Source organism: Hylobates moloch, unplaced genomic scaffold (genome assembly GCF_009828535.3).
Source record: "Hylobates moloch isolate HMO894 unplaced genomic scaffold, HMol_V3 SCAFFOLD_11, whole genome shotgun sequence".
Classification (NCBI taxonomy): Eukaryota; Metazoa; Chordata; class Mammalia; order Primates; family Hylobatidae; genus Hylobates; species Hylobates moloch.
In genome coordinates, this window is record NW_026652286.1 from 40,937,095 (window position 1) to 40,950,690 (window position 13,596).

The 13,596-nt window shown below is 39.0% G+C and overlaps 2 protein-coding genes across 2 annotated transcripts; both read right to left on the bottom strand.

Moving 5' to 3' along the window:
- On the bottom strand, positions 1 to 1,035 carry LOC116477315 (olfactory receptor 10A4). Its single transcript, XM_032168035.2, is given in 2 exon segments — positions 1 to 540; positions 543 to 1,035. Coding segments are annotated over 2 exon segments (942 nt in total). The 3' UTR covers positions 1 to 91.
- Positions 1,036 to 11,933: 10,898 nt separating this feature from the next.
- Positions 11,934 to 13,362, bottom strand: LOC116477316 (olfactory receptor 10A2). Its single transcript, XM_032168036.2, has one exon. The coding sequence runs from the start codon at positions 13,087 to 13,089 to the stop codon at positions 12,136 to 12,138; it is 954 nt and encodes a 317-aa protein (XP_032023927.1). The 5' UTR covers positions 13,090 to 13,362; the 3' UTR covers positions 11,934 to 12,135.
- Between the last annotated feature and the right edge of the window lie 234 nt (positions 13,363 to 13,596).

Sequence of the window (13,596 nt, forward strand, 5' to 3'; positions counted from 1 at the left end):
AGTAGAAACACAAAACCCACTTGACGAATTCATTTTTCTATTTTTTGTGTGTGTACTTACATTTTACCCCTTCAGTTTCCATCTAAGCCAATCATAGTTTCTGAGAGCCCAGGATCCTGTGGATAACCCGCTTCAGTGCAGCCTTCACTTCATTATTCCTTAAGCTGTAGATGCTGGGGTTCAACATGGGAGTCACCACTGTGTAAGAGAGTGACAGCAGCTTCTTGGTCTCAGGAGGGGCACTAGATTGGGGTCGGAAATACGTGAGGATGGCAGTGCTATAGAAGAGAGAGACAACCAAGAGGTGGGAGGAACAGGTGGAGAAGGCCTTATGTTTCCCCTCAGCCGATGGCATCCTGAAGATAGTGGAGAGGATGTGGACATAGGATCCCAGGATCAGCAAGAAAGGAAGGAGAATGAATAGGACAGTGGCTGTCAGAGCCTCCAGTTCAAACAGAGAGGTGTCAGCACAGACCAGTGCAATAACAGGAGGGCTGTCGCAGAAGAAGTGGTTCACCCTGTTGGGGCCACAAAAAGGGAACTGAAAATCCATGTGGTTTGCACAGTGGCCACTGGAAACCCTGAGAACCAAGAGGCAGCTGCCAGCTGGGCACAGGAACTGTGGCCCATGATGACTGGGTAGTGCAAGGGGTCACAGATGGCCACGTAGCGGTCATATGCCATGGTGGCCAGGAGGCAGCACTCAGCAGCCCCAAAAAAGAAGAAGAAATACATCTGAGTGGCACATCCAAGGAAGGAGATGGTTGTGTCTTGAATGATCAGGGTCCCCAGCATCTTGGGCATAATGACCAAGTTGAAACCTATCTCCAGGAAGGACAAGTTTCTGAGGAAGAAATACATAGGACTTTGTAGTGCAGAGTCAGCTATAGTGACCAGGATGATGAGGACATTGCCCATTAAAGTAACCAGGTAAGTGTTCACAAAAAGGAGAAACAGTAGAGCCTGAAGCTCAGTGGACAGGGCTGAGAAGCTCACAAGAACAAATTCACTGACAATTGTCCAGTTTTCACACATCATTCTTCTGCCCAGGACTTCACTGGGCATTCAAAATCTAGGAAGGTGGAAGAAATCTCATATGTTATTTATACCTTTATTATATTCTTATAAAGGGGACCTCCTGTGGCCTCATTATTTACTTTCCTCGTTAGAGTTGTTGAGGATCAAATATCTACACTCTCCAAAATATAATAAAAACAAATTTGACCATTAGATTCACAATTTTGGGGGAAAGAATTCTACTTTTCCAGACTGAATTAACATACCATATATATCTATACATGTCATGATTTTTCTGTTCTCTGTAGAGAATGGCCAAAATCACAGCTTTACGTTCATGCTCCTACCTTATCTCTCTTCAATAATGGTGCTAAGAAAGGCAGGCCAAGCATTTATGAAGAGAGAGGTCTTGATACATAATGAAAAGTGATGAGGTCAGGCAGGTATATTTTTTGCAAAACGAAAATGTAGGAAGGAGAAAATCAAAGAAGTTGATTCAGCAATTACTAAATGATTCCTGAGGAGGTGATCCGAATGTGTCCCAATCTCAAGAAGCCCATACGCAGGAAGGTTTCACTATATTGTAAGAATCTCAATTTCTACACTCTGAAAATTGCAGTGTAAACAAGAAGACACACAACATAGTCAGTGTGGCTTATCTTGATCCCAGGGATGAGTATTTTCCAAGTAGTTGTATGTGTCAAGATAGCATCAGAACCATGGACAGAATCTAAATGGGTTAAGCATGAACTTTTTCATCAGCTCTCTTGGTTGACTTGTGTCTTGACTTTCAAGAAACGTGAAGCTCACATTTTACGTGTTAATAAAATACAACTTAAATATGCAAGTGTGACTAATAATATGAAATCCCATGAAAAGGAAACAAAAGATTTCATCATTGCATTAATAACGAAGCTTCAAAATTGGTACCCTGAAATTCTTTGTGATGACTATAAACATGCAGGAATAAAATCTGAAGCGCTTATCATGTTGTCTGCTATACTGTACATGTTCCATGAATGTTAACCATTATAATTATTGATATAATGCTAGATCTATCTTCTAAATCTTCTTATCCAGCTCATTGCCAAAACTCACTATAGCCCCTACTATTCAATCTCTAAAATAAAATAATTAATTCAGTAAATATTGATTATCAGAAGATAATTCTGTATGCTATGCTCTGTTTTAGATACTGAAGATAATACATTAGTAAATAAAACAAGCAAAAATCTCTGCCCTCATAAAACTCATCATAGGGAAGACAGGTTATAAACAAATTCTGTTAGGCTGGGCACGGAGGCTCACGCCTGTAATCGCAGCACTTTGGGAGGTGGAGGCTAGCTGTTCACCTGAGGTCGGGAGTTCAAGACCAGCCTGACCAACATAGAAAAACCCTGTCTCTACTAAAAATACAAAATTAGCTCGGTGTGGTGGTGCATGCCTGTAATCCCAGCTACTCAGGAGGCTGAGGCAGGAGAATCGCTGGAACACGGGAAGCGGAAGTTGCAGTGAGCCGAGATCACACCATTGTACTCCAGCATGGGCAACAAGAGCAAAATTCCACCTCAAAAATAAATAAATAAATAAATTATGTTAGTGGAAAGTACAGTATATAACAGCAATGGAAAAGAATAAAGTAGTAGAGAAGGAGATAAACATTTAGAGGTGGAAAGTGCCAGGGAAAGCTTCACTGAGAATATGATATTTGAGTAAAGTTCTGAGCAGGTGCAAGAAGTGAATTTAGATTGGTGAAGGAAAGAGGGCGGTAAAGAGAAAAAAATGAGAAAATGCTATTTTAATATTTTTGCTGATTCATATTCATTTAAAACAATGCAACCAAGGAATCACTTCTTTTATGAAAACATCCTTGATACCTCATCTACTTTCATAGTAAGAATGAACATTTATGAAGCATCAAATAAGCACCTTTCTAAGTGTTTTGCATGTATTATCTTATTTGATTCTCACAACACCTGAAGATACAGATAGTATTATTATACGCATTTTACAGTCAAGGAATCTGAGACACAGATAAATTGAGTAGTTTTTTCAGCAAGTGTTGGAATCCTGGGTGGCCTGAGTCCAAGTCAGGGATTTGGCCAACAAGTGACACTTGCACTCACTTTTTCAGAATGGGAATAAATCTGAGCCCACAGGTGAGGACAAGCCAGTATCCAGTACAGGGTGGTAGTAAGAATAAAGCAACACAATTTCTAAAGATGGGCAGAAAATTTCAATATATTAGTAACATTGGAGAACTGGAATACCACTTTCATAGTTCTTATTTTAGAATAAACATTATTGTATGTATTTGTCTCATATGGTAGATGACATGCTCCTTGAAATAGAAATTGTGTTATTCGATTTTTTACCCCAGTGCCTAGAAAGGTAGATGCCCAGTAGATTGTTATTGAATAAATTAATAGATAATGAATAAAATGTGGTAAATAATCAGGGAAACATCTACACAGACACAAAGTAGGTACAGTGAGCCCCATTCATAAGGAATTTAGACAAAGGCACAAAAGAATATAATATAGCATCATACAATTAACACGGACTTAAACAATGATAAAAGATGTAAATGTACTTGTCTGCTTCCTCCACCTCAAACCTTCTCTTTGTAGATACCCCATTTCAGTAAATGGCACCACCCCGAAGTACAAGCCAGGAACTGGGATATAATCCTTTAATTTGTCCCCCAAATTTGATTATTTTTACTCCTAAACACTAATTCAATGTCACCTTCTCCAGCCCTACCACCACTGTCTTTAGGTTCTGGATTTATTTTCTCTGGTCTGGAGTATGGTAGGAACCTGCTTCTGGTTCATTCTCTTCAAACCATCCTTGGCTTGTATGTGATCTGTCAGCAACTCTGGTTAAGTCACTTACCTGTTTAACGTCTTTCAATTACTCCGTATGGCCCCTGGGATAAAGTAAATCCTTTAACGAGGTCTTTTCCTATGATCTCTGCTTATTTTTCCGGTTTCAAATCCCCAGTGTAGCTGATTTTTCCGTCACACAAAAATACTTTGTGTTCCTTACACACATCATAGTCTGTCAGCACTCCTGTGTTTGTGCATGTGGCACTCTTCTGTTGGAATCCTTTCCCTGAAACTATGTACAACTTTTTTTTTAGGTTTTGGGTTATTCTTATTTGCTTTACTTCAAATTATTTACTCATACTCCCTTTATTTTTAATTGATATGTAATAGTTATACATATTTTGGGAGTACATGTGATATTTTGATACATGTATACAATGTATAATGATCAAATCGCGGTAATTGGGATATCCATCACCTCAAGCATCATTTCTTTGTGTTGGATGGTCATTATGTTAAGTAAATAAGCTAGGCACAGAAAGATAAATATCACATGTTCTTACTCATATGTAGGAGTTTAAAAAAGTATAACTTTCTGCTCATCTTGTAAGAATTGGCTAAAACATCACTTTCTTTTTGAAGTTTCTTGTCCTCCCTTGGCAGAATCAAGAATGTTTTTGTGCTGTCTCATAATGCTTTGTGAAAAACTCTCTTAGAGTATTTTTATAATTGTGTACCTGTGTATCTATTTATATTATCTTAATTGTTAACATCATGAGGACAAATCTATTTGTTCATCGTGTATTTTTTGCACCTAACAAAGTGCTTAACTCCAAGTGCTCAGTATTTAATGCAGCCTAAGGTTTGATTATTTTTATAGTACTTTGATGACACTGTTGGATCTCTAAATGAGCCTACAAAGTCAGAACTCTTATGGGTGTTTTTTTAATAGGTGGCATATTATTGGGTTTTGTCTTCCAATGTATATTTCTTTTGTTTAAATATTTTGCTATGTTCTGAGAAAATATTTTAAAAGCTTTACTCTAATATAATAGCTTTACATTGCTCAGTGTGCTTTGGGTATCCACTCCCCTAAAATTTAATCAAAATGTTTTCTGGGAGAGTCAAGACACTGAGGCACATCAATTAAACCATATCCTAAAATTGATTGACACTGATTTTTTAATCTATACTTTCTGGGCAAAGCTATCTATTTTTTTTCTCAGTGACCTTAAATCATTTCAGACACCGGTTGGGTTTTTAAAAAACAGTTATAAGTACTGTCTTCTGTTAATGTGGCAACAGAGAGCTCATGAAAGAATTGGTCAAATATCTTAGTGAAGCACAGCTAAACCATTTTGGCCCTCATTCCTTAATCTGAGATCTAATATTAACTTCCTTGTAAAGTCTTTTTGACCATCCTCATTCCCCAACTGGGTAAAATGAATTATTCTCTGGTTGTATTCATCATAACATTTAAAAGTACCCTTATTATAACAATGGTTTTATATATTAATTATTTTTACATATATGTTCTGTCCTGCAAATTGTATACTCCTTGGAGACACAAACAAAATCATATCCATCATTATGTCCATATTACATTGCTTGGTACATATTAAGTAACAATAAATATTTGTTGAATTATGAATTAACATTTCTTTTCATAATATTAGTTAATTGGCCTACCATATGAATATTTATCTTAAAAAATTAATGACGTTCTTTGTCATGAAATCGTTAGTGAATCCATCATGGATCAAAATAATTGCTATTTTTTAAAAAGTTTTTGTAAAAAATCCTTTTAACAATGTTTTGAATTATTATCTGTTTTAAATTATAAGAGAGATGGAAATAAATGTAGAATTATAAAACTCTATACAAATTGAATTCTTATTGTCCTAATTATTATCACTGATATTACTATACTTTCAAAAAAAAAAACCTCTGAACTTACATTTTTGGTGAAACAGTGCTAGATAGATAGAAAAAAATCCAATGAAGTGTAGCCGAGGCCCATTATAGTTGAAACCAGAGAAAAAGCGCAACACAGCATAGTTTGAGAATTTCCTAAAGATACACAACCAGATACTAGTTAGCCTCTGGCCTACACGTGACTAAAGGCTGGGAAGAAAAAGGTTCTCAGGCTGAAAATTCAGACGTTATCAGAGTATTGCTGCATACTCAGTAAATGAAGCTGAGAGAACCCACATATACCTAATAGGTTTGCTTTTTTATTTGTTTATTTATTTTTTACTTTTAGAGCAGGGATGTCCTCTCCTTTTTTACAAACTAAATTTTATAGGGAATTGCAATACTTACATCCATAAGGAAAAGCAAGGGCAGGGGCAAGCCCTCAGGGCTTTACTGCTTAGGTTTTACTTTCTCTTGTCCCCTGAAATGTCCCCCTCAGGCATCTTAAGGGCCCTAGGGCTGCAAGAAATACAATGTGAAAACCTGATTTAGGGCTTTTCAAATGCCTCCTTCTTATACTTGTAATTCTATATTTTCCTTCATTTGTCTTCATCCCTCTCTAACCTTCTCCTTCATATTTTCTCTTTGGATTTATCCTTCCCTCACTTTCTCTTTCATACCCTTCAACTTTCTCTTCTGTTTTTAATTTTTTAGGTTTTTCCTCTACTAAGTCGGGAAGGGATGGTAGAGGGGAAGTTGCTGGGAAGGTGTGAAGAATTCCTATAACTGCACGCATGTAGTTATGGCTGTCAGAATGTTATCATGCAGTATAATTCAGCTACTATTTTACTACTGGTCTTGCAAAGCACAGAACCTTTGATAAGTGTGGTTGTGGCTGCAGCCATCAGAGAGAGATGGGAGAGAACCCTGAGCGGCGGGGGAAAGCTAGGCGGAAACTTAGTTGAGGTTGCCTGGTCAGCCGCTTCTCTGTCCAGAGTGTCTCCTTTCAGGGACAATATCTTAGAGAGTCTGTATTTTGTTTCAGTATGGAAGAACTAGATAACATAAGAACTTTGTGAAACTACCACATAAATGATGGTCTGAGACCACATAGTTACAATGGCAAGGACTTTGGAGCCTTAAGTTCAGAGTTAAAATTCTGGCTGTTTATTTATTCATTTATTTATTTTTAACTGAGATGCTGAGCTGCTGACATGACCTTTTCTGAATTGTGTTTTTCTCAATTGTAAAATGGTAATTATAATAAATGTCCTACCTACCTGAGAGGGTGGTTGTGAGAGCAAAATGAGAGATAATATATACGCAAACATTTTGAACATTCGAAAGCACAATACATATCTTACCATTATGTTCTATCTTTTCCTAGATTCCCTAATTTGTCAAGTCCTGTAAAACTCCAGTTTCTTTAGTTGAGACCCATGCTCTCTTTTCTTGTCTTTGAGAAATGTGTCCAAAAAGACACATTTTTTATGGTGAGCCTCTATACAAGAGTTTTCAAGTCTGTGCCCCATCCTCTTACCCTTACTCACCTCCTGCCAGTGACATCTGTCTGTATAAATTCCAGAGAAGCCCTGGTCTATATCAGTCACTCTAGAGCAGCCTTAGGCTATTTCTGAGTGAGTGACTCCAGGGGAGTCCTAAATTATGGCTTTGTCTATGCAAGTCATTCCAGAGAAGGCCTGGGCTCTGTCGGAGGCATCAGTCATTCCAAAGATGCCCTGGGCTGTGCTTGTCTCAGCCCACAATGCTAGTGAATTCTGGATTGTGCCTTTGTCACATTCTCAAAGAAGCTTTGTCCCAGGGTTGTGTCGGTCACTCCAGGCAAATCCTGGGCTGTGGCTGGGTCAGTCCCTGTAAATAAGCCCCTAGCTGTGCAGCATTTGTCACTCTAGAGGAGTTCTGCACTGGGTCTGTGTCAGTCACTCTGCAGGATTCCAGGCTGGGCCTCAGGATTATTTCATTCTCTGCTGTTTACTGTAGGGAAGTGATTCCCCCAATGCTTTGTTTTCCTAAGGTGAAGTCATAGATTCACTTTCTGACAGGTATGAGTATTGGGGAGTTCCCAGGAGTGCAAAAATTCTGAAGATTCTGCAATTTATAATTAGAGGAAGGTCTTTACTGTAGCTCCAACTTTTTCTGCACTTGTGAGGCTACATGTGTCAAGGGACAAAACTCAGTGGTCTATCTATCCTCCAAGGTTTGTACCCAAGAGAGATTAGAGGAGTATACCAGTATTCTTTCCATAGTTCCCCTCACTTTTCATTCTTTTGGGCTGGTTCTCAGGAGTATTTCTGATCTGAACTCAGAAGAAGTTTTCAGGCATGAGGAAGATAATCAATTAATCATTATCTGAACCAAGTAGAGAATATTAATAAAAACCATAAAGAGTTCACTGGGGATTCTGTTGGTTGGGGAGGTTATTAACTCCATGCTAAGATGAAGAAACTCCAACTGACAGTTTCAACATTCTAACCTTTCTGCGATAGGAATTGAAGTTGAGGAAGTAAGGTAAAGTCAATGCTTTGGGATAAAATTCCCCCCAGACAATAAGGGCTTCATTCGAAGACCCAAATGGACATCTGAATATTCCTTACTGTTTTTGAAAGAGACCTTTGATTGCATGTTTCTTATTGAAAGCAGCAATCTTATCTGCCTTGATTGTTACTGTTTGCTTGGCATCTAGCATGATATCTGCACTTATGTGCTTGAATTTTTCCACAAGGCATATTTAATGTACTGACCTGTCTCACTCCTATATATATAACTTGAGATTTTCTATTTTGATTGATTAGGATGGCATGCTCATCTTGTACTTTGTTCTACAGAATACTCCACATTCCCCCCAAAAAAAGTGATAATAGGTTACTCAGTGGATAAAAATTAACAGCTATTTATTGTTCCCCCGATAACCCTTATCTTCTTCCAGTGTATACTCTAAATCCCTGTTGGCTCCCATGCTTACTTGGGATTATAACCAAAGATAATGTGAGAGTAGATATGGCCACCCGACTTCTCTCTGCCATTCTTCCTCTCATACTCTCCCTCTCCCCTGGTCCTGCTCTCTAGCATTTGGAGGAGGAACAATTGTAACACAGGCTGCAATGACCAATGAACAAATGCACAAGATCCACTTTGAGTCTTGCTTCGTTCATCCAACAAATATTTAGTGGATGCCTAACAAGTAGCAAGCACTAGAGATTTAATAATGAATTTAATAGACATTGTCCTTGGCCTCATGGAACATACAGTTTAGAGGGGAAGGCAAACATCAAACAACCATGTAAAAATGTGAAATTACAACTGTAATGAACATGTAACTAGAAGAAAGCTATGTATCTTCAAAAATAGCACCACCATTTCCCCTTTCCCTAACTATAAACTATAAGCATGAGAGACCTGGATGATAATTTAATAAAATTATTATGAGCAGCAACCCCAAAGCTTCAGCCATGTTTTAGGATTGCTAAACAAGAAGTCTTTATGAGGTAAATCAGTCATCATGAGCTACTTTCTCAGTCCCAGAAATCCCAAAGGGGGGGCACCATAAAAGTGGGAGATGAAGAAAAAGAAATATCACTGCCCTATGTAATGATGTATGGTTCTGAGTCCATTGTGAAAAATAAAGATACCTTGAAAATAATGAATTAAATAAAAAATATTTATTTTTTACATATGTGTAGACTCTTCTAATAATGCATATCTTTGGGAGATGAGTTTGAATATTTGTGTTTGGTTCAAATTACTCATGGAAAAATCACACTGGTGGGTAGATGTTGAACTTGGAGAGGTGACCACACATTGAACTGTGTTCTAGATTTAGGGTGTTAGTGGTCATTATTTTCCATGGTAATCTTTTTATTTGTACGAATTGATGGGACACGTGAAACTTTGTTACATGTACATACTGAATGATCAAGTGATCAAGTCAGAGTATTTAGGGTCCATCATCCTGGAACAATATATCTTTATTTAACTATTTTATCAAGGGTAATTTTTAAATGTTTCGATTAAATTCTTTTGTTTTTTTCTGGTTCATGCACTCAGATGATGACAAGCACTTCTAATAGGAGGACTGTAGTGGATACTGTTGTAGTTCCTTCTTAATACTTCTGAGTCACTTTTACTGGCTCTGTGCCTCCTTTCTCAGCTTCTTCAAGCTTTACTTTAAAAAAATTATCAAGGTAATGAACCTCCATCATCACCTCCAAACGTTTCCTTGTGTGGGGGGGGGGGGGTGGGGGTAGGGGAGGCAGTAAGAACACTTAGCATAGACTTTACTTGATTTCTTTCTAACAGTTTGCACCTGACACCTTCAAAACAATGCCCTTGGGCATTAGGAACCCTCTCCAGGACACAGAGATGCCTGAGAGTTTTTCTTGTCCCCTTTGCCCACCCCACAGTCCACCAGTAGCCAATAGATGGCTGGAGTGGAACAAAAGCCTACTTCCTATGCCCTGATGTGAACAAACTCTCAGATTTATGTATGCCCTGGAATTCCTTGCTGGATCAGGTGGAATTTGGGATTTCAATTGAAATTGTACCTTTATTTAGCCTCTTCCCCATTTCTTTTTTTTTAATTTTATTATTATTATAATTTAAGTTTTAGGGTACATGTGTACAATGTTCAGGTTTGTTACATATGTATACATGTGCCATGCTGGTGTGCTGCACCCATCAACTCGTCATTTAGCATTAGGTATATCTCCCAACTTTCCCCATTCAATTAATGGTTTTGCTTTAACAAGTCAACTTTACTTGAGTCCTTGGCTCCATATCTGATTCTAGGAAAACCTAGCCTGTGATGAAAGTCTTTTATCCTAAGACAAGTCTAATTGCCGTTGGTTGAGGATAGATATTCCTAAAAGGTGGAAAGGGATTCATAACACGGAGATATGAAAGAAAGAGCTTCAGGCTTGACTTTCTGTGTAAAGAATATTCATTTATTTTATACCTCTTTTATGGATCTCTTCCAGGCTTTCAGAACACCTATGCTCTACTACAGGAACTGATTTTGCTGAAGAATCAGCCTTCCTCTCTTGAGCAGTGCATTTCCCCACATGTAATCTACTTTTTAAGAATCCTATCAATTCTTCCTCCAAAATTATTTTAAATTACTTCTTACTCATATCATTCCACTCCAGGTCACCATCATTTCTCAGTTAGACTACCCACTCATTTATTCTTCTTTCATACACAACTGAAAAATCAGAGGAGTGATTTCATTGCAATGTGAAAGTTTTTTTGGGGCAAGACAAATCTTCCACAGTGAGATAAATGTCTTTAGGCTTTGGCATCAGAAACCCTTATGTCTATTTTATAGAAAAATTTTAAAGCGTGCCTGCATCTTAGGCCTCATCCCCGGAGAGGAGTATCCCTTATTTTATGCAGCTTTTGGCTCCTGGCAAGTGGCATTGACTCCCATGACCACCTAAGGACTACCCCCTACCCCAGTTCAAATTGTCTCAGCATCAAACATCATTGTTCTCATTAAAACATTGTTGGTATTGTCATTCTACTGTTGTTGTATATTTTAAATATCTACTGTGGCAACCTCCAGCCTCAATGAGCTGCCTGCTGGGCAGTCTACGTTGTCTCTCTGGGGACCAAATGTTGTTTCTACTAATGCCTTGTCTTTAAAGTTGCATGTATTTTGAGTCTAGCCCTAACCCTAGCCCTACTTCCCCATAATATTTTTAATGCAAAGGTTTGCATAAGCTTTACAGGAATGCCTACGTCATATTAAAAGGGAAATACCTGGCCTGGCATGGTGGCCCACACCTGTAATCCCAGCCGTTGGGAGGCTGAGGCAGGCAGATCACTTGAGGCCAGGAGCTCCAACATGGTAAAACTCCATCTCTACTAAAAAATCCAAAAAAAAAAAATTAGTTGGGCATGGCTTGGCATGCCTGTAATCCCAGCTGCTCAAGAGGCTGAGGCATGAGAATTGCTTGAATCCAGAAGGCGGAGGTTGTGGTGAGCCAAGATTGTGCCATTGCACCCCAGCAGCCTGAGTAATAGAGCAGACCCTGTCTCAAAAAAAAAAAAAAAAGAAAGAAAAGAAAAGAGAAACAATTGTGTTGCATGCAGTGGAAATAGTTGGCCACAGAAGTGCTGTCATACCAGTTGAAACAAGGAAAACAATGTAAGTCTACAATGGGCAGACAGAGGAGTTTTCATAGTTGGTGGTGCTAGGTCGAAACTATTTCTGTGCTCTTTTCTCTCCACTCAGCTTTCCAAAAGCCATTTCAGCAACAGGACTTCATCTCATTGGAGATGTGGAAAGATGCAGAGAGGAATCTCAAATCTGGGACTGATTGTTTCCCATCCAGTAAAATGTAGCCTTACCTCCTAAGGTCTATGGGATACAGTTTCTGAGGGCTAGGGCCTTGCAGACCATCCTGCTTAGGGCATTCTTCACCTCGTTATTTCTCAGGCTGTAGATAATGGGGTTCAACATGGGAGTCACAACAGTGTAGGACAATGATAGCAGCTTCTTGCCCTCAGGAGAATTATTTGATTTAGGCCGAAAATATGTGAGGCTTAATGATATATAGAAAAGAGAGACAACAAGGAGGTGTGAGGAACACGTAGAGAAGGCTTTATTCTTCCCTTTAGCTGATGGGATCTTGAGGATGGCAGCAGCAATGTGAGTATAGGAACACAAGATCAGCAAGCAAGGGATCATGACCACCAGAATGGTTCCGACGATGGCGTAGATCTCAAACAGTGCTGTGTCTGCACAGACCAGCCTCAGCACAGGTGGGCTGTCACAGAAGAAGTGTTTCACCTTGTTGGTGCCACAGAATGGAAAACTGAAGAGCCATGTGGTCTGCACAGTAGCTACAGGAAAGCCTGGGAACCAGGAGGCAGCAGCCAGTTTGGCACGAGTCCTTTGGTTCATGATGACTGGGTAGTGCAAGGGACTACAGATGGCCACATAGCGGTCATATGCCATGGTAGCCAGGAGGAAGCATTCAGCCACTCCAAAGAAGAAGAAGAAATACATCTGAGTGGCACAGCCAAGGAAGGAGATGGTTGTGTCCTGGGCAAGCAGTGTCCCCAGCATTTTGGGCACAATGACTAGGTTGAAGCCAATCTCCAGGAAAGATAAGTTTCTGAGGAAGAAGTACATGGGGCTGTGTAGCATGGGGTCAGCTAGGGTAACCAGAAAGATGAGGCAGTTTCCCATCAAGGTGACCAGGTAGATGGTTAGAAATGTCAGGAAGAGTAATGACTGTATTTCAGTAGGCAGGGAAGAGAAGCTCATGAGGATAAACTCACTTATTCTTGTCCAGTTTCCTGTAGCCATAAGTATGGGCAGAAGTCCTCAACTGTGGTCATGCAGAAAGATTCTTGATTGGAAGTCAGATTCTCAATTTGTTTTTCAGACTCCCTCTTACTGTCAGGGAAAGAGGCAAGGTCAGCACCTCAGGCAGAGGAAGTGCCTTGGGTTGTCTAAGAATAAAACACAATAAATAGTAGCCAGAGCCTAATATCTGAGATGGGCCTGAATCAGCTTCTAGAGGAGCTGATATTTCTGTTCACACATTAAGTTATTCAGAAAGGCCATGCAAAGTCAGAATCACAAGTTTCTGAAGGGTCCCTCAAAGGATACATTTTGGGAGAAAGTGATGTTTCTGAAAACACTTAAACTTATGAAACACACCGAGTGTTTATAATCTTGTAAAAGAACACATACATTTAAATTTATCAAAACTTTAGAAATATATTTATAACTATCATGAAGAATGCATATAATATGTTTTCTACTTTTCATGAGTCTTTCTTGACTGGCTAGAATTTGAGAGGAGGGTAA

Coding starts and splice junctions, on each gene's coding strand:
- LOC116477316 (XM_032168036.2), bottom strand. CDS start 13,089: ATGGCTACAGGAAACTGGACAAGAATAAGTGAGTTTATCCTCATGAGC.